Source organism: Gymnodraco acuticeps, unplaced genomic scaffold (assembly GCF_902827175.1).
Source record: "Gymnodraco acuticeps unplaced genomic scaffold, fGymAcu1.1, whole genome shotgun sequence".
NCBI classification, from domain to species: Eukaryota; Metazoa; Chordata; class Actinopteri; order Perciformes; family Bathydraconidae; genus Gymnodraco; species Gymnodraco acuticeps.
In genome coordinates, this window is record NW_022990595.1 from 363150 (window position 1) to 384620 (window position 21471).

Here is a 21471-nt window from a genome sequence, read left to right on the forward strand (position 1 = left end):
GAATAATCGAGTGTTACTAAATAGATGAAACCCATTTAGAGGAACATATTTTAAAGATCTCGTTTTAAACTGAATTTGCATCATTTTGAGTTTTCACACACTTACAGTCAACAACACGTTTTATCTTTGACTGTCTAAGGACATGTTTGTGGTTTCTGTTCCTGTAACTCTTTGTACTTTGCAGCAGAAGTGTGTGACAGTCTGAGACAGGAAGTCAGTTTATGAAAAAAAAGACTCTAGTTTAGTAAGGCCACAAAGATTATAAAAACTGATGATCTGAGAGATATGACTGTAGTTACTGTTCAACAAAGACACTTGTTAAACTAAAGGAAACAATTATCTACAAGAGAGCAATTTTAAAAATTCTTTAATTTATATCTTTAAAATTAAAACATCTGAATTGCATTCTACCACCTCCAAAGGCACAGTCATACTTATAGCAGACCAAATTCATAAAACACTGCCACTGAACATCTTTTTTTCTCAATTGTTTTGTACATAAGAAACAATGCACTATAAAAATGACTGAACATTTGTCTTACTAAACAATGGCCATTCTATTTGCTGTAGATGATATGTACTCAGCTGTGGTAACGTTAGACTCGTATATAAAGATTGATGTGCTGGTTTGAGGCTGGCGATGCTTGTTGAAAACATGAACATCGCAGCTATTTAAAGACATTGTATTCATAAATCCAAAAATGACATGTTTACGACAACCAATCATGACGAACAGTGTTTAAGAATATGGATGTTTGAAGCAAAACAAAGCCATTGGCAGGAGGGCGGAAATGCAGCGAGATGAAAGCACAGTGGAGGGAGATGAGTGTCGGTGGAGGACTGTGCAGAAAGCAGATCTCACCTCTCACCACAGAGTGGTACGAGATGTTCGTACGACATCTGACACCTTCACCCCACCATTAAAGAAAAACACTTAAGACTTCAAAGAAAGGGGAAAACATTTCAGATAACTCTGTCTGAGTTTTCAAGACAATAGTCGATATGTGCAAAGAGGCAGGGCCTTAGCCTGTTTGTGGAAAAGCCATCAGATATGATAGAGGATTAATAACTAAATTTACAATCACAAATTAAGAAAGCACACAAAGGTTGCTTACAATGTGTGACATCACAGCACCATACACTGCACAAGAGGTTCACTTAGTGACAACAAAATTCAAAATAGTGAATAAATATACATCAGAATATTAGAATATATCAGCGTTCTTACTCAGGCACAGTCCCCCTTAAAACAAAGATGGATCATTTTAAAACAATGGGAACAAAGCAAAGGTTTGGCACACATGGAAAAGAGAAATAAGGCAGCAGAATTATAAGTCAATGGAAAATGAGGCCATAGAGGAACTTATTGGATGAAAAGGAATGAAGTACTTAAAACATATAAATATGACACATACATACAGTACCTCTACTCATGGAGCCACATGTTCAATAAAAGAGAGAGGATTTTTTTGCAGCAACTAATGGGAGCCCCGATTCCACAGCCGTAGATGTTTCTATACAAGTGTGAGTAGCAGCTGCGACAGGCACTCCAAGAAGGTTTTTTTTCTTTACAGGCAAATTAAATAAAACAGGTACTATTCTCCCAAATGAACACCTTAAAAAATATATATATATACAGAGGAAACAGTCAACAATTGGCATGACTCACAACCAGACACACACCATCATAGAAAAGCATGTTCAGTCAGCCTCCAGAAGCAACAGCAGAGCAGTGTGACCCTCAGTGCTCCAACAGAAATAAACACATCAAACAAATATCCCAACCTCCCGCTGTCTCTCACTGATGTCCCTTTTTACGAACTAAATGTAGCAATCGTTCACTGTTTAAGGTCGGTTTTGCACCCTCCTCCTGTAGAGATTACCTTTACACACGCACACACACATCACAGTATTTCCATGACTACTTTGATACGGCAGTGACAGTTTCAGGAGGTGAGCGGATGTTTTGAGTTAGGAGACAGCGAGGCTACAGGTTGTAATGCAATGACAGAGAATGGAAAAAAACATGCCTGGCAGTTTTACAGGTCAATACAACTGAGGGTTAACACATGCTCTGTGTTGCTGCCTATGGAAGCCCATTCATGTCAATGTGATAACAAAAAAATATATCCTCATTATCAGAAACTTCCTCAAAATAATACTTACTACCTGAAAAACAATGACAAAGTATATTTAAAAAATGACTTGGTTGAGATAGTATCTCAGTATAATAATTAAGTATTTCACCATAATGACATACTATCGCTAAACACAACAAATGGTATCGCAATACCATGTCATACTATCTCTAATAGTAAGAAACGTCAGAGAAGGTTTCTTGTTCTTATATATTTTTTATCTTATTATTCTGAGATACCAAGTCATTATTTGGAGATTTTTTTTGAGAGAGTGACTTTGAGGGTCTTTTTATTTCATCACATTGGCTCTATGGGTTTTGAAGACACGTCCTATTGCGGTGCCAACGATTGTGAATCGGGTCAATGGTGCCAACAGGTGGTTCTGCCATTCAGGCAACAGCAGTACTGAATGTTTTGATTGTGTGTGTGCGTAACCATTTACAGAATGCAGCAGAAGTGCGCACACACACATTTACAAGATCTATATACATGTGTGGAGTGTATAAATTAGTGGTTTTTGTACATCTGTGTGTGCTACTGTGTGTGTGTGTGTGCTAGTGTGTGTGTGTGTGTGTGTGTGTGTGTGAGTGTGTGTGCATATTCACTACGATCGGCCCCAGCTAGTTGTGTGACTGTGTGCTCAGTCGTCAGCTGATCCGGTGCTGAACAGGACTCTCTGGTCCATTCGGGCCAGCTTGGCAGGCGGCTCCAGAGACTCGTCTCCTAGCACCCCCCCGTCTGAAGGAAGTGACAGCTCCTGACCTTCATCATCACTCTCCTCCTCCTCTTCCTCTTCCTCTTCTGGGATGGACAAAGGGAATTGAGTTAGTTATTAACACAGCTTGAGATTTGACGTAGGGCTGATCTGAATAGATCAAATGTTTAGGAGCTTTGTTTTGTATTGGTATTTTGGCACGGTTTCCGATAGAGAGTAGGCAGCTCTAATATTAGTCATTTGCGGCTGCATAGGGTTGTTTCTGACATGTGTGATTCCAACATTTCAAAAGAGCAGAGCACGTCCAAAAGTCAACATTTATTTAAAAAATAAGGAAGATGTGAAATTCAAAACATGTTTTTTACCAAGACAAATATTATGTGATAAAATCAGGGGTTCCCAACCTTTTTTTGGGGGGGGGGCGCAACTTCGGTAATTAAAGTTTAAAAGTCTCAAAATGCTACAACTACTGTCACAAACAGGATGAATGTGAAGTATGTTGTTAAAGGAGGATGAAAGCGTAATTAAGGAGCACTATTGGAGTGACTTTGATGGTTATTGGACTCGCAAGTGGAAACAATTCACAAAGGGATTAAACTGTTTAAAATACATGCTCAAAGTAAGCCGGATTTTACCGATGTGTTTATGTGGATTCAAAAGTCGTAAATAATCTACAAAATGGAGGAGACCGATCTGATCGGAGCAACTGTGACAAATAATCCAACTGAAACCGGCATGGACAATGACTATGTTTTAAAAATGTGCTTATCCAGAAAAGCCCGGTTTGGACACTTTACGGGCAGAAGAAACAATTCTAGAAAAGATTAAGCATTTCGTCTTTTTATGCCTTTATTAGCTACTAACTTGAATTTTTATTAAAATTAATGAATCAATTATTTTGTATACTTTATTGTAATGTAGAGACAAGGCTTTTTGCGACAATCATGTATTGTGTAACAATTATATGTAAAAAAAAAAAAAAGTCTCAATATGATATTAGGCCTCAAATCATCTGAGGCACCCCCTGCGATTTCCCCCAGGTTGGGAACCACTGCTCTACAGTAAATGGTTGATGTTAAGACTTTAAAATATCACAAAGGGAGGCATGCATCTGTATTTAAACCTAACTGTAATAAATCAAATAAATGTATTAAATATATACTATAAATATAAAAAATGTTGTGTATTTACCTTTGTCAGGATCCAGCTGGTTGAGCCCCCGGCCTAAACTGGCAAACTAATGGCAGAGGGGAAATGTGTTAGTACTATTTACATGGCTTATATTATTTATTTAGATTAGAATTAGAAGCATCTATTGTCATTATACAAGTACAACGAGAAGAGTAAAGCTACTCCTTTTAAAACATTCAGAATAGACAACATACAACAAAGACACGCAGCATTCATATATACATAAAATAATAACAAAATAAAGTGCAGGAAATAATTCAATTAGTAGAGTATAGTAAATATGTATGTGTGGATGATACATTATATATATTGGACATGTATGGGTTTTTGCACATGGGAGGAAGACTAGTGCAAGAGTTCAGTGCCATGATTGCTCTGGGGAAGAAACTGTCTTTGAGTCTGTTTGTATTTATTTCATGTTTATGCGTTTGTGCGCTTTGGTACCTCTCCCATGACAGCGATGGGGGTCTCTCCTTTAGCCTGGGCCACTCTGTGCTCTATCAGGTAGTACATGTACTCATCGTACAGCAGGCGGATCAGGTGAAAGGAGCCGAAACTGGCTGCGCTCCTCAGGGTCAGATCTCTGATCACCATGGAGCTGGAGAACAGAAACAGGGGATTTAAGTCATCGGTACACCATATCACTTCTTCTTCTTCTCAACCACCAACAGGAAGTGTGTCTTAGGGTTTCACTATGAGAAAGTTCAACGAATAAGAGAGAACTGCTCTTTTACAACTAATGTTGGAACAATTCATATCCAGTCTTCCCGTATTTGCCAGAAATGCATTCCTATATTGAAGATACAACTAATTTTTAGTTTGGACAGACGGGTACAGAGTCGTTATCATCCTACCAAACAAGTCACTATCGTAGTTCTTAGTTCACTATCTGTCTACAGTACTTATTAAGCTATAAACAAATATATATAAAAACATTTATGGAGCGTGCAGCCAGTGGAATTTAAAATCAAAATACTCTAAACATTCAGGAGCAGATATCGTGAAGTTTTTCATCGAGGTGGTGAAAAGATGGTTAAAAAAAGATGTAATTGTTTTTGGACGAGTCGACTGCAGCCCTGCATCTCTCTCTCTCTTTCTGTGCATGTTTTACTTTGAGTCTGGTTTTGGTCACCTGATTACCTCATGACTCCCTACGGCTGATAAATGTGAAAAACACAGATTTTCATCTTCAATGAGCAGCAGAGGATCTTGTCACCTACACTACACAAGACAACACAGTGGAATATAAATGTCCAACGTCTCCCACCTGTAAAAGGACCACTTGAGCAGGAAGAGCTTGGCGGCTTTGGGGAAGGCGGGGCTCTGCTGGTAGGGCTTCAGGACCTGGGAGACCACCCCGTCCAGCCACGCTGCCCACTGCTCCAGGGAGTTCTGCTGCTGCAGGGTCAGCTTGAAGTCCTGCTCCAGCCGCTGCACCACGCGGTCCTCACACCGGCACACCCAGGAAGCCTGCTCCTGCACGGGGAGGGGGAGGGGGAGGGGCAGAATGGGGGACACGTTACTGCGCATGGTAGTCACACACCTGGCACTAGTTGTCTTAAGAGAGTAGCAGGGTGACCTGATATTTCGACTCAGGTTAAAGTCCTTGGGTGTTTCTCAATGTCGAGGACGCTTCCTTGGTAGGACATGTCTTCCGAGTCACTTCCTTCAGAAGCGAGGCAAGAATCCTTCCTAGCCTCGAAAAACGAAGAATGGTGGAACAGGCTAACAGGTGAGCAGGTGTGCGTCATATGCGAGGCCCCGCCTTAAATGGAGCGCGATTTCCGCCAAATATTTTGTAAATTGGTCCGTGTGCAAAGCATTGTGGGGATTTTAAGACCGCGGAGGATACACATGTGCAGCCTCGAAATGTCATGCAACGAAGGACGCCGGCCTCTGTAGAATTCCAAGGATCCTGGACATTGGAACAGTCCTTCGGCGGAATTCGATGACGTAGCATCCTTGAAATAGTGGCTCTGGAGGAGCCTTCCTCAACATTGAGAAACACCCCTAGTGTAAAGAAATACACTCTCTGCCTGACGGTATCATACAAACATTACATGTTATATGTTCTTGCCTTTTTCTTATCAACTTTAAGCCAATTTACTCATATTTTATTCTCAAATTAATTCACACAATAAGAGACAGTTTGATCATCTTCACCTGCCTTTGACAAATCATTTCCAGTACATATATAGATATTCATTTATATTTTTTACCTATTTTTTTGTATGTATTCCTTTATTGTTGTTGATTGTGTTTCAGCTCAATTTTGTGTTCTTACTGTTGTCATTTTTTATTTTAATTATGTAACCTTATGTTTGTTTTTGTACCTCTACTATCACATTTCTCCGTTTTTCACTATCTGGATTTGTATGCATTCTTTTGTGTGTGAAGATTAAAAAATGATTGTCTTTAATCCAGAAACTAAGGGTTCTGTTTCAACGCATGTGAGCTCCATTCACTGGAGGCAGGAGAAAGACTTCTGAGAAAAAGCTTACATTTCCTGCGGGGGGAAGTCGCAGGAAACCCAGACTTAGGTAAACACACACGAAACCTCAAGCTGCTACAGAAACATGCAATCAAATGCAGAGAAACCAACACTGACATTTCTATGAGGTGACATGAACGCAGCAGAGACTAAACCAACCTGGACGTTAGCAAAGTCCACGCGGTTGAGGTCGGAGAGCATCTGGTTGATCTGGGCCGTGTTCTGCAGCACGGCGCGGGCCGCCTGGGCCAGGTGGTTCAGACTGGTGTAGCGACGCAGCGTCTGGGCAAACGCATTGGCTGAGGTCACCTGAGAGGTCACACGGAGAGGAGGATGAAAGGACAGCAAATTAATACTTTACATAAAGCCACGGACACATATGAATATCTTTAGAATAACCTAGAGGATGTTTGTTCAGCTCTGGCGTTGATGAGTAGACGGCGCATTTAATACGAACATGTCATCATAATCAAATAATAAAATGTAACAGCCCTATATTTCTCCTTGCATCTTCACTTTATCACAAAGCATTGTCCCATTAATGAATGAGAAAAAACGTAATGATGGGACTGCCTTCATAAGAGTTTTTAATAGGCTATTTCCTTCTCATGATAATTTATATAATTTCCCTGGAAATGCAACAACATATTTTTTCATCAAAGCTGCACCACAGAGCAAATGATAGGATAGGATAGCATGTTGTGTAAAATCAGCTGTAGCCTGTTCACAAAACGGAAAACGTATGCATTTCCAAAAGCTTGCTCAATTGTATAACAAACTGTTTATTCAGCAACTGCAAGCCAACTCAATTATACCTTGATACGGACCATTTCTTCTGGGATGTTCATCATGGCGTTGGTCAGCCAGCTCTCCAGGCTCTTGGCAAAGTTGCGGATGGCTTGAGTTAAGGCACCTAGGGGCGGCGAGAGAGAAAGGGGGTAATAGACTTTAATTCTGGTCCATTTATTTGATCTTCCCTGAGGATGTACCAGGAAAAAAGATGTTCAAATATCTGGTATTACAGAGTTCAAGTAAGGTAGGCTGTGGCTCAGTGGGTAGAGTGCTGGACATCGAATCAGGGTGCAAGTTCGAGTCCCACTGCAGTCAGAATGTTGTTGTGTCCCTGGACAAGACACTTCACCCCAAGTTGCTCCTGTGGGGATTGCCCACGGTACTGAATGTATGTAAGTCGCTTTGGATAAAAGCGTCTAACAAATGTAATACAATTCAAATGTTCAGACTAAAATTGAAACAGAAAGAAGTCATTAACACCTCTGACTCAGAGGAGTTGGTATCTAATCAGGGAAAAAAGACGTGCTCTACTAAAGAGCCAGGTCATCATTCCAATGTCTAATCCGGAAACAATAATGTTGTCACAGAAATGTAGTATTTTCTAATATTGACTCCAAATAGCTGAATATGGCACTGTGGGTAAATGTAGTTCTGTATAGGCATCTACTGAAGGTTAGGATCTTTCATTAGTCTGGCTGGCATCTGCTCCATAGCTTCTCTAGGACTTCAAATCACACTGTACATTTGACATTTATATTCAATTTAATATTTAATATTCCATGCCTCACATACTTATGTATATATAATAACTTGCTTTATATTTTGTTACTGTACATTTGTAATTCAACATGTATATTATTTTCTACTTTCTTGTTTATTTCTAGTCTTTTAATTTATGTTGTACAATGTCATGTCTTTTTATGCTGCTGCAACACAAAAGAAATCCCAAATTGGGATCAATAAAGTACTTCTTATCTTATCTTAAATCTAAGGAAATATTTACTATAACAAACGTTTTCTGTCACTTTTGTGGTTAAACTGTGATCATATGATATTTTGGTACATGTATACCACTGCACCGTGTTGAATTTGACCGTGCATGTAGGGCTGCTCGATTATGGCAAAAATCATAATCTCGATTATTTGGGTCAATAATTTATATCACGATTATTAAAAACGATTATCCATTTACTTTGAAAACAAAAATGTGAACAGCATGTTTTTAACAGTTGATTACCCTGAACTTTAAGTATAATTCAACGGGGAAAAAAAATGAAAAAAATAAAATAAATAATCGTTTTATTTCGATTATGTTGTTTTCATAATCGTTGCAATCCAAAATCGTAATTCCGATTCAAATACGACTAATTGAGCAGCCCTACGTGCATGACTATCATTCCTGCAGAGCCTTACTGGGAATGGGCCTGAGGACGTCGGGGATGAGGATCTCCACCAGGGCCTGGTACAGGCTGTTGTCACAGTCCCGGCTCCAGCGCAGCACCGGGTCGTACTTACACAGCACCACCAGGCAGGACTTAGGCAGCCGCTTCTCAGACTCGTCATGACTGCCAACACACATATATTCCAGTTTAAGTTATCAGCATGCTGTATAACATGGTAGTGCTTTTGTTTTGGACTAAAATGTTTGTCTTGAGCACTCACACAGCCAACGTGGCGTCTCCCGCCTGACTCTGGCTGAACCTCCAGAAGGTTTTCCACAGAGTTTCCACCAGAGTGAACTGCAAGTTGACCATCACATCAAGAATAGCCTAAAAAAACAAAGAGGAAACACGCTGCACGTCAGTGACTGATAATAAATGACTGAGCACAAACAGATGATCACAGGATCAGTTGGAAAGACACAGAATGACGAAATATTTTTTTCATCTTCTCCTCATAGCATTGTGAAGCACCTTGAGATGACGTTGTTTTTAAAGTGTGCTTTATAAATTAAATGTATTATTATTATTATTATATATATGTATACATATGTTTTTATACCGTTTCCCGATCTCTCTGTCTGCACACACAAACTTAAAGATTGACAATAAAGTTGACTTTGACTTAGTATAATTATTACAATGTATTAACTCCCTAACATCTCTTGCCTCATTTCAATCTAATTATCGGAATAAACTGCAAACGTCCCTCAACCTAGAGTCTTGCATTTTAAAGTGTTCATGTTTCTTGTACGTTTTTTAATTCCTTATGATTGTGTAGTTGTGTTGTTTCTGTTATTATGTTTGTGTTCTTGTGAATGTTTGTTTTCCACGTCTTTCTTGGAAAAGAGATCTTAATCTCAGTGAGACGGCTTGAATAAATAAAGATTGAACCTATCTTCTTCCTCAGCTGTCTAACAGCATGTCCTTTCATGTTCCAGTTCCTATAGTCCTAACCCAGAGGTTACAGTAGGTCGTTTCACTTAAAGTAGTCCTCCACAATCTCACAAACATCTAGATGAGCGGGAAACTCATAAATACTCAATGGGAGCTTCATTCAGTTACCTCACAGTGCTCTCTGTACAGCAGCTGAAAGCTCTTGATGTGCTCCAGCTCGATTCCCTCAGGCAGAGACTTCCCCTGCAGGTCGATGTCTGGGAACTCTGGGAGGGCTCGGGATGCATCTGGAACAAAAGAGCACTGGATAATCAAAGAGAAATCACATCAGAGCAGTAAATAATACTGTCTTATATGTCGTTATTGTACTTCCAGCCCGTGTATTTGCTCGTGCACTCACCTAGGAACTGCTGGTACTGCTGGACCTGGGTGCTGATGTCCACCTGGCCGGCCCCCTGCTGCTGCTGCTGCTGACCGGCTCCTGCTGCCGCGCCGTTAGTCATTCCCTCGACTTTATGCACAGGCTTCAACCTGATAGGTACAAACATTAAGTTAATAGGATGAGGCAGATCAAATATTCTGATCTACACAAAGAAGATGAATACCAAAGCCAGACTGAGACAGAGGAAAAATAAATGTACAAAGGAAATTGATTCATGTGTACAAATTATAGATGGATGGAAATGGTTACAGTGGTGAAATAATAATCGGAAGATGCCAAAGTATGGGAGACTTAAACTTGTGTGGTTCTAGAAGCAGTTTGGTTGTCTATGAGAAAATGATCCTACTTCTGCTTGGTTTATTACCTAAATTACACTTTTTCTGGATTAGTTTCTGGTCTCAATGGCTAGTTTCGAGTCTCCTTCGATAAAGCAGGATGGTGATTTTCTAAATGATAGTAAGATTTATGCCAAAAAGACAATAAAGCAGCATATTCTGTAGAGCATGGCTACTTTGTGATTGAGAGGTCGCTATCAAGGAGATGTGCAGATTGGGTACTCTCCATGCTTCCCTCTTACAACTTTCACTTCTGATTTAAAAAGGCTTATATACAGTCAATGTTATGGATGATTATTGTATGTGTGTACAGTACCTTTGTTTCTGTGAGAATGGCTGCTGCCTCATGGCCAGATGTTGCTGATCTTCCATCAGACGAAGAAGAGAAGAGCCTGCCTTGATCCTCAGCCCATAGTAGTGGTATTTAGAATTACCCCTGTTGGGAGCGGATACAAAGTGTGTTACATAGAATTGGAGACACATATGATTTTCGATACTGAGTAGTAGATATGAGCGGAGAGAGGGTTTATGTTGTCGATATCAACCTGTTGTAACTCTTCCAAAGCCACACATTTTAGAGTCTTAATGAAGACTGACAAACATTTGAAGTATTATTTAAAATCCTAACCTTCAAAAAAATATATTGGATTTCTTAATTAAACCCATTCTACCAAACATTTTTCAAAAGCCAATCTGATTTGCTCATCTCCTCTACTTTATAAAACTCACTCACCCACACACTGTCTGTCCTTCTCTCCACCCACATTTCTTCCTACACTACGCCAACATTTTGTATTGCTCCATCTATCGATTTGACTAAAGAATCCTCCAATGTTCATGTGCTTGGGTGTCCGTTAATTAGGCATGATATTGATATGTGTCTCATGTCTTTTATACCTGATTTTGGAAGTCTGAGGACCTTTCTTACCGTGTGCCGAGGCGTCGTGTGCGCAGCCCCATGAACACAGATCTAATGAGTTTCCCGAAGGAGGCAGCATTGACAGGCTCCAGTTTCTGCTCCTGGCAGTGCAGCAGATAGTGGCAGTAGAGCGTGGATCGTGGCAGACTCACTCCTTCAGCTGTCTCATAGTTGTCCAGCAACCACTGTACCTGACACGCAGGCAAAGAAAAAAGAAAACAGCTGGTGCAGTCAGCAAACCAGTAGATACAAACGCACCACAACATGCAATAACAGGCACTCTTAATTGCAAAGGCACATTTTTAAAGTTTAAAGTACATAACATGCACACACATATTTCTAATCAAATAATGACACAAACACAAACCAATCAATTGACATTTGGAAATGCGTGCCGTGGCATACGTTTTTGGTATGCAATGAATGAATGACCTGCAATATTTATGGGATGTTGCCGAACATAGGTTAGTGACCATTATCATGCGGGCTTCAATAGGATGAATCTGGGATGAACAATTGTGTGTAAGGGCATTTCAGGCAAATTCAAAATGGCCCTCGTCACATGCACTGTGATGATATGAAAATGATGAGGCCATGGTTTTGTTTTCTCTCAGGAAGAAACCACAGTTAAAAAGACTGTATGCTTATAAAATATTTATTATGGTCCTTATTGGGACTGTATCATCCTCTTTTTACCATCAGCACTCTAACAGCACGATGATCAAAGCTTCATTGTAAACCTCAGTAGAAGCTCGAATGTTAGATTGCTGCTCCACCGCCCCCGTCTGCCTGCCTCCCTTTGTGTGCAGCAGGCAGGAGGGCAGTGTTTTGACCGCAGTGAAAATGTTGTGTTTGGCTAAATGCCAACAAATATGGATTGAAGCAAAAATATTTTATTAGAAAAAGTTGGACTTTTGGAATCCTAGGCAACCACCACTGGAATATAGTAGTGCCAACAGTGTAATACTAATATTATGAATGTCAGATTATTTTTATCTGCAAAAATGTGCTGAAATCAAACAAAAAGGCGTGTTGTAAATAAAATAAAAAGTGTGCAGCATTCGAGTGTTTGATCAATTAAGCACCTTTTTGGTACATCTCGAGTCCAAATCTCAATTTTTTTAATTGTGCTTTCGACTGGACAAAACTATGACATCATCAGTATGCCCAAGCAACGGGTTGTGTGGATGAGAACAAAATAAGAAAATGTCTGCGCTTGGCGCCTCTGCATACCTTCTTGTCTGCCGACGGCACGCTACCCTCCTCGCCCTCTGTAATACTCACAGTGGCTGGAGAGGTGCGGGCGGTGTGAGAGTAGCTCTGACTGTTGCCAGCTGTCCCTGTGCTGCTGCTGCCCAGCATGTACCCCCCCTGGATCACATAGCTGCCTGCTGCGCCACCGTTGGTTCCTGCCCCATCCCCTGCCCCATTGGTGGTGCCACCTGTGGTCACCACTGTGGCCCCTCCCCCTGCTGCACTGGTGGGCTGGGCAACAAACATGGACACCCCCCCTGTTGTGCCAGCAGTCACAGAGACGGTTAAAGGTGTGCCAGGGGAGGCCTGTGAGACAGAAGCTGTCTGACTGTCATAATACTGGGCAGCTGTGGTCTGGGTGTACAGCGGCGTGTCAGTGTAGGGAAAGGCGCTCGACCGGCTGGATGAAAGACATACAGACAAATACTTTTAGAAGCATAGTAAACTGGTGGACAAATTAAAACATTTAAGCACAGTTCAGACCAGTTTGACCATTATCTTTAGATCGTTGCAGGGAAAAGTTGCAGCAGTGTCAACAGGCCTGTCCCGACCAGCTGATGGTGTCACCATGATTCAGCTAGTCCAGTCAACAGTAGATTGGTTTTGGAACGTATGGCAGGTAACCTTTTACAGCAAATGTTCTAATAATAAATCAGCAAATCAGCTCACAGTAAAGTCTGCTAGTCAGGTAGGTAGCAAATGGCATAGTTCTGGACAGAATTGTTCCTGGAATCTACAAAAAAGGTGTTCTCCTGTCCCATGGTCATGGCATTATTACCATAAACCCCCTAGGTATGTAAACACCAATGGATGGCTCCAAATGTTTTACCATCTTGTTCTTTTCATTATTCTTTATTTTTATTACTATGCAACTTAAGCAAGTATCTCACTATCATTATCTATTTTTTTACACTTTGTTTGGCTTAAAAAATTCTGTCTGTACATGCGTTAGATAATAATGGACCCAAATATATACTAACATAGTGCTTGTTGTGTAGTTGGTCTCTTCTCCTTCCACATACTGCACTTGATTGGCGTACACATGTTGCACGGGCACTGGTGTGAGCTGCTGCTGAACCTTAAGAGTGAGCACACACAAACACACACAAAAATCCCATAAATATTTGCCCTTTTAGTTCAAACATATAAATTAATACAAAATGAATTCATTTCTTAGTTTCAGACAGCCTCTCTGTTCCCTTAACTACACAGCAGTGTCCCTGACCTACTTGGAAAGTGGCAGTTGTAGTCTGCAGTGGTGACTGATATGGGCCTGAGTTTGTGACTGCAGGTTGGGCTCCTATCTCTTTCTCCGCAGCCACAGAGAGCCAGTACAGTGATTGGTAATACTGAAGGAGCTCCAAGGGAAGGTAGAGGGGTGTGCCGCAGCATTCTCTCATGTAGTCTGCTGAAGCCTCGGACTGGAACTCTGCCTGTCCTATCTCATGTTGCTGCAGACATTCTTCAAGATTCCTATCCCTGACTAATGCTGTCAGCACGGTGCTAGGGAGGAACTGAGGCAGAGGCAGGTTCCACCAAAGATGTGATAACTTGACTAATACTAAGCCAAAATGTGAGGAAGTTGGAAAGTTTTGATGTCACATATGATCAACTTTCGAAGTGAAAGCTATGAGAAGTGTGTTTGTTTGTATTCCATTGTAATATTTGTCACTGACAGTACACATTATTGTCCTATTTATCACCAATGATGAGTTGTGTTACTGTGTGTGTTTGACTTACCTCCTGGCCGATATGAACAGGTTGCAGGCTGGTGACACTGAGCTGTGTACCAGGCTCAGTCTTGGCTATCTGAGAAGTAGCCTGCACCACAGATCTCTACAGAGATAAACATACTATATCGTTTTAAGAGTGAAGGACATATTAATTTGTTGTTGTGTTATAATGTGTATTATTGTGATACTATAGTTATATTATAGTATTATTATTTTACCTGTTGGGCTGACTGAACCTGTTGAACAACCTGCGTGGGAACTCCTGTTTGCACCACAGCTGGGGGGGGGCTAGAGTCCGACACGCTGTCACAGGAGTGAAGGGAGCCCTCTGAGAGACATAGAGGGAATGTTAATACATTCAAATTTGATACATGATTTAACTTTGAATGAAGCTGTTGATATAATTCAATTTTTGTAGGTTCACATTTCGTTCATTTCACCATTCAGGCAAAAGTATCCATAACAGTTGTCCTTGCTATTGTGTAGTGGTGTTAAATCTGTCTGTGTTGTTTCTGTACTTGTGAATGTGTTTTGTTCTCATGTCTTTCTTAGAAAATAGATCTTAATCTCAATGAAACCATCTGATTAAACAAAGAATAAATAAATATGACAATAAATGTTGTAGAAAGGCAACTATAGTGCCTTGACTGCCCTTAGGAACATAAAGTGTTATTCAATTTGATAAGTTTTGATTCTTTAAAATACATGTGTTTACACATATTTCTTCAATATATTAATAAACGTTTTTAAGCTGCTCCTTTTTTATGAAGTGAAGTGCAGACCCTGAACTGGCCCAGTTTCAGACTTACCTGTGACTGTAACAACAATGTACTGAGGGGTGCTTTGAGCATTTCCAGACTGTGAGGGGGAGCCCTGGATCTCTGCGGTCACGTATTGTGTCTGAGGAGGCTGGGCTTGAGCGTTGGACTGGGCTTGGGAACCATCTGCAGGCTCCGGAGAGCTGATGGAGAGGGCTTGATCAGGGGGAGTAGTTTGGCCCGTTTGTGTGAGAACAGTGGGAGCGGCCACAGCGGTCTGAATCTCAGCCAGAAACTGCGGGGATGTTGCAGGGGTAGAACTGGCGTCAGGTTGCCCCGATGTGATGGTGACTACGGCCCCCTGGGGTTGGGCTGCTGGCTGGATCTCACCTACGTAGCCTGAGGTGGCCATTGCAGGAGCTGGGAATCACCCTGGAGAAAAGAAACAGGCATTAACTGCTATCAATAAGGGAGGATCAGAATGTTCTAGACTGAAAACCGGGACTGGAACGGTTTATTTCCTATTTGGTCAGAATAGCTAGATGTCAGTTTGTATTCCAATCCACCATATAATCATTCAGACAGACACGGGGCAGGGGACAGAGAGCTAGTAAGAGTTTCAAAGGAAAGAGAGATACAATTTCAGACTTTTGGAGAGGAGAGCAGAAGAAACTGTAGTGAATTACAGCTGCTTGTATTCCGTTAACTTTGAAATGTTTATCAAGTAGTATTGAGTCATTCATTCATATTTTGGAGTCGGGGGTCCATCTTGTAAAATGACATTGATGACAATACTTGAACATTTTATGTTGGTTGCACAAATGTATAAATAGTTTGGGAAAATAGAGATCAACATCAGATGCTCCTTATTCCTTTTCTAAGAACTACTGTAGCTGACCTGTTGGTGGAGCAGCTGATGTGGAAATGTGGGGGAGGAGCATTGACGGGAACAGGCATTTCGGTTTCTCATTACCTGTAATGTGATCACACATCCGATGGCCATTGAACACAGGCACTACTGTGTGGGAAAATCCCTTATACGGTTGAACTAATACTGCAATGCATTCTGTTGCAAATGAGTTTTGTCACACACATTTACGAGGAGATCACATTATTGCCCTTGATTTGTGTATTTGTGACGTATACAATATAATTGATACTACCTTCCTGCCTTTTTTATCGTTGTTTAATCGACTGATGACCGATGGGAAGGTCCTAAATCTGTGTCTACAATGTGTTTTTTAGTGCTGATGTTAATAGCCAATCTTTAACACTCAGATAGCAGTTCAGTAAAACAACAAGTTAAACTGAATTCGGACCTGCAGAGCACCTGCAAAACGTCTTCCTTCACCACGCCCCTCGGATATGAAATGTCCGACACCTGCCTCTAGCTTTCTACTTTATTATCGATATTTCTCCAACAGCAATTTTTCCAAATCTGCTTCCAAATAAACACTAAACCCAATCTAGATATACTTTTAACTTGACTGTCCGAATTTGATCTACCTTTTGGGTAGGCAACGTCATGTACACAGGGACAAGGTTTTATGCCGGTTTGCTGGAAAAAAACATCCCGTATTACACAGCCATAGAATGCACGTACATTTCATTATCGTACAAAAACAGTGTTACACGTTACTGCTACGTGTTGTTGTTAATTGTAAGCAGTAACAAGCACAAGTCTGTCGTGACAGACCTAGCTTTCCAGCAAGGTAAAACAGACAGCAAGCTAACTGGTCTCTACAACAACCGCCATTTTGTGCCTTTTGCATTTGACATCGCCATAACAACGGCCTGCTTGAGTATGCATCTGTGGCTGCGTCGTCATGGCAAGCTCAATCCAGTGTCACTCGAATGAATAGCGGACAGGAACTACCCCGTTCAAGAAACGGACTCGCATTATTATCAATACGACGGCTAGCTTTCAGGCTAACTTCAGCTAACACTAGGAGGCAGTTGCCTGTTATGGCTACTGAAACAACAAGGGAAATAGCAATAGCACAATTCAGTTGAAGCAATATTGGACATAAAATATTCTATATGTAAAGAGCTTCACCTCTGTATCCACGTGTGTATTTCCCACCGGTAAATTGTCTTCTTTTATTTTTATGGCGGATTCAGTTGTTGTTGTTGTTGATTCTCGTTGCTGGGTTTTTGTCGCCAGGGCTACCGTGGCTATGGCGCTTCGTCCTCACCAGGGCAACTGTTGCTACCCACCCGCTCCCTTCCCTCCCCCTCCGTCGCTCTGATTGGCTGAGTGCTGCCAAATAGTCTTAAAGTCACAGGAGCAGCGAATTTCTACTACAAAGCCTTCCACGCCCATTTGTGGAACATCCCTGTCTATCACACATCATTTTCGTACTAGTAAGGCGGATGCTATGTCAGGGAAAGTAATAGGTTCATCTGAGTGCTTATCCAAATTCTCCAGTTAGTGATTTGATAGTGTCATTATCATAGTAGCTCTATCTAAAATATAAAACCGACTGTCCATAGCCTATCCACTTGTCTTTGGTGATGATGATCGGTCTGGTACACATGGATTCATTGAAACCAAGCTCATTCATTGAATGCCCTTATAGCCAAGCAGTTTGACTATTTGCCTCTTCTGACATATTTTAAACTTTAAACTCTGCTTCTGTTATGCCTTAGATTTATTTAGCAAAGAAGACCCTTTTTGAACATTGTAGGATGAAATACAATGCATCAGATTGTATTTCTGGTTTAACAACTGAAGTGTGAACAGCCAACAGTTACCAGTTATGGAATTTCATTTAGTTATGCAGCAGCCATACAACAGTACATATGATAACACCTGCAGTGTATTAAAAAAAAAAGCGTTTGTACATTATTTAAAAGTAAACAAATAAATCTAATTATATACAATTTAGGACTATATACATTTATCTACAGTGCAGTGTTAATACACTACACATTTGTATGGGCCATTGATTTTCACATTGCTCCCATGACCTCCTCAGGTCACCTATGTGACACTGTGGTAATGAATATCAGGGTGGACACCCTCATAAAATGCCATTGTTTGCTTGCGATCGTCACATTAATTACAAATTCATCATCCCCATTGTAATTTCCTGAACGAACGACCTTTGACTATGTGGATACACAGATAAAAATGTGTTTTATTTTTGTCTGACTCATAATAAGACTTCTATGTTATCTACCTTTGAAAATGTCACTGGTCCTGTCTCAGTCCTCCCAGTTCACCTTTTGGTGACTCAATAAGCAATTTTCAAGAGAATGGAAAAGTTATACATATTGAAGTCATGCAGGATCTTACGTAGATTCATTATGGCCAAGTGGATATGAATAATATGTAAATAATTGTGATATCTGTCACAATGGCCTTAATGTAACCCTATAGTGATGTCAGCAAATGTTATTTCTTATCGGGGAAACTCATGCAACATGCGTAGTTTGGCTGGAAAGGTTCATTCATATGTTCAGGCAATGGCATATGTTTTATTTTATTTTTTTATTAAACTTTACAAATATGATGTGGTATTTTGTTCAAAAAGACTTGTTTATTTAATAGTTATAACATCTTTGCATCTTTCAAAACATCTAAGGTGGGGAAATGAGACATTATAGCGTTAATTTAGCCATTTTTAGGATTAAAATATATAGAAAAAATGTATGACCTTTATCATGCCTTTACAAAACGTATTGGGACACGTTTGCTTTTTAAACGTCCTTTATGTCACAGGGTCAGATATTTCTTACATTTGGGTTGGAACTGTATATCAAATATAGGTAAAGTTTAAACTAAGGGACATTAAAGGTGACAGAAATGCTTCTTATGATGAAACACCATTTTATCATCAGGCCTCTGGCATATTCATTAATTATGCCACCTTTGGTCTGCCTTTTGTCTCCATAAAGGTCTCTGACTGTATCTCTTTTTCAAATCTGTTACAGCAAAGTCCTGCATGTGCTGCATGTCTGCCATGCAGGGCTTCAAACCCTTTATAAACCACACCTGGGTCAGCTAGAAAGTCATAGCTCTTGCAAACAGGGAGACAGAAATCCAAGTGTTGCTTGAAGCAAAGAGCCTCCTGTAATTTTTACCATTTCTATTTTTGCTTTATTTCCTTGTGGTACTATGTGGAAAGCAGTGGTACTGGCTGTGTGTCTGCTGGTGGCTGGGGTTCAGCCCATTGACGTCCCAACATATGGAGTGAAGCTATGTGGCCGTGAGTTCATCCGGGCAGTCATCTTCACCTGTGGAGGCTCTAGATGGAGGCGCTCACTCAGGAGTTCAGGTGAGAGGCTGAGGGCACTACATCCATCACTGACCTTGTTAGGTCTCTACCATCACAGTTAGGGTTGTATCTGATGATTACGTATATGATTTGATCTGGTAACTAAAATATGCTTTAGTTGTATGTTTGAGTCATCAAATTAAATCAGATGTATCAATATTACTATTTATTTCAGTATTTCTGTAGATTTAATGTATGCCCATGATTACGTTTCTTTACCATCTTATGCTCATTTGTGATTGTGTGTAATTTGGCAGAAAAACATGTGTCATTATGATGTTATTTTAAATGCAGATATGCAGAAAATACTGCTTACATTTGTATTGAACGGTCATACTGTGTGGTATAATTGGCTTAGTCAGTGTTTACATGATATGGAATGCAGAGCTATATTTTCATTTGCATCGTCATTAGAAGGGTTATCTTGAACCCCAAAATTGTTATTTTGAGTTTTTGACTGCGCAATAACTTAATTTTTGGTTATCGTTTGCTATTTCCCCAGAAACGTTCCGGGGATTAATTACTCTATTTTCACATCATGCCATCTTAATGACAAACTATTATTTCATCTCGATATGGAAGAGAAATGCAAGTATGTTTTTTGTAATTCCTTGTTTTGCTGCTGCAGATGATTCAGAGGACCCATTCAGCTCCAGTCAGATGGAGTCCTCGGAGGGCTTGATTCACAATCCTGTGGTGGAGAGTCTCCTCCAGAGGAACAGAGATCTGAGCTTCACCACAGACAGCCATGAGGGAGTGTTCAGCAGGCCAGCCCGTTCTTTCATCACTGAAGAAATCCTGCAAGCCCTACGCAAGGCTGACCGCAAGGGCCGGGACGTGGTTGTGGGCCTGTCCAATGCCTGCTGCAAGTGGGGCTGCAGCAAGAGCGAGATCAGCTCCCTGTGCTGAGTCAACCTTCGCCATATGAGTGAACAAACTGGCAGACATATACACAAGTACACAAACAGACACACACTCCTGTGTTCCACTTGTCATGCATTTAAGACATTCTTTATTGAGTTAAACTATTGTGAACTGTTTAATTTGTTCTTTCTTTGAATTGTAAGGAAAGGGCTGCCATGTGTTTTAAATGTTTACATATTATTTTATGGTTACAAATGAACAGCCTTAATTATTAGTCTTGAACCAAGCAGTTTTGTCTTGTCCAATAATTGTCACACACATTGTAATAAACGTTTTCTGCGTCTGTAGATTGTTGGTATTTTGCATTTGTAGAGAATGCTTCCCTTTTAGTGAAGTGGTTCCAAATTGAGGTATGGTCTCTCCAAAAGGTCACAAGATCAATACATCTGAAGGGTTTAAGATGAGGGGTGGGAGACATTGTCTAAGATGAGGCATTATTTGGAGAGCAACAAAGAAACAATACTAAAAAGGAATATAATATACTACAGAACAATTACAATTAATCACAAGTCTGTATATTTTTCAAACTATTCTTTGTTGACCAGCAAGTATCTATATCTTTAAATTAGTCAAAGTTCTTTAAAATTAATCTTAAGCAGCATGTTCATATGTTTTGATTATAATTATTGATGCATTAGAGTGTGATCAAATGTGGTAAAGGTAGAGTTACTCTTAGCTGTAACTAGTCTTATTAAGTGTTGATTATATTTTCACATCATTGAACAAAATCTCCAAAGTAACTAAAAGTAAAAGTATAATATTTACCTCTGAACTTTAGAGGGGTAGAAGAACAAAGAACCAACAAATGGAAATACCCAAGTAAAATAAAAGTCCCTCAAAATTGTACTTAAGTACATGCAGCACTTGATTAAATGTACTTATTTACTTTACTCCATTGCTACTGTGCAGTGAGTTTCAAGTGAGCTCTTATCAGTTACTGTGATATCTGGTGAGGTTTATTATCACAAAAGCTAAGACAAAAGTCACCAGTGTTGTTTCGATATGACATTAAATGTTTTTAGTGGCGTAAGGTAAGTATAACTCAAGGCAAGTGAAGCTTATTTATATAGCACCTTTCAACACAAGGTAATTCAAAGTGCTTTACAAAAATGAAAGAGCATTAAGAAATAGTGCAGCGGAAACACATTATACAATTTAAAAAC

The 21471-nt window shown here is 40.2% G+C and overlaps 2 protein-coding genes across 6 annotated transcripts; one reads left to right on the forward strand and one right to left on the reverse strand.

The window, feature by feature from the left end:
* Positions 1-351: 351 nt before the first annotated feature.
* Positions 352-17309, reverse strand: rfx1a (regulatory factor X, 1a (influences HLA class II expression)). Of its 5 annotated transcripts, none has more exons than XM_034228849.1 (18): positions 17161-17309; positions 15156-15524; positions 14565-14674; positions 14354-14449; positions 13594-13691; positions 12593-13013; positions 11369-11550; positions 10757-10876; positions 10064-10194; positions 9832-9950; positions 8990-9096; positions 8741-8892; positions 7351-7448; positions 6695-6844; positions 5312-5520; positions 4489-4642; positions 4045-4090; positions 352-2939 (listed from the first exon to the last, which is right to left on the reverse strand). In XM_034228849.1, the coding sequence occupies exons 2-18, from the start codon at positions 15514-15516 to the stop codon at positions 2779-2781; spliced, it is 2715 nt and encodes a 904-aa protein (XP_034084740.1). In that variant the 5' UTR covers positions 15517-15524; positions 17161-17309; the 3' UTR covers positions 352-2778. The 5 variants fall into 5 exon arrangements, with proteins under 5 accessions (XP_034084740.1, XP_034084744.1, XP_034084742.1 ...); XM_034228853.1 differs by having other exon boundaries at positions 11369-11544; positions 12644-13013; positions 15156-15536; XM_034228851.1 differs by having other exon boundaries at positions 11369-11544; positions 15156-15536.
* Positions 17310-19224: 1915 nt separating this feature from the next.
* On the forward strand, positions 19225-20293 carry rln3a (relaxin 3a). Its single transcript, XM_034228858.1, has 2 exons — positions 19225-19384; positions 20013-20293. The coding sequence occupies exons 1-2, from the start codon at positions 19225-19227 to the stop codon at positions 20291-20293; spliced, it is 441 nt and encodes a 146-aa protein (XP_034084749.1).
* The last annotated feature ends 1178 nt before the right edge of the window (positions 20294-21471 follow it).

What these genes read in the sequence shown, in the direction of transcription:
- rfx1a (XM_034228849.1), bottom strand. Translation starts at nt 15,516, where the DNA reads ATGGCCACCTCAGGCTACGTAGGTGAGATCCAGCCAGCAGCCCAACCC. An exon ending in CATTGTTGTTACAGTCACAG is followed by an intron (nt 14,675 to 15,155) that starts GTAAGTCTGAAA and finishes TATGTCTCTCAG; the next exon opens with AGGGCTCCCTTCACTCCTGT. An exon ending in TGTACAGAGAGCACTGTGAG is followed by an intron (nt 9,097 to 9,831) that starts GTAACTGAATGA and finishes TTGTTTTTTTAG; the next exon opens with GCTATTCTTGATGTGATGGT.
- rln3a (XM_034228858.1), top strand. Translation starts at nt 19,225, where the DNA reads ATGTGGAAAGCAGTGGTACTGGCTGTGTGTCTGCTGGTGGCTGGGGTT. An exon ending in GCGCTCACTCAGGAGTTCAG is followed by an intron (nt 19,385 to 20,012) that starts GTGAGAGGCTGA and finishes TTGCTGCTGCAG; the next exon opens with ATGATTCAGAGGACCCATTC.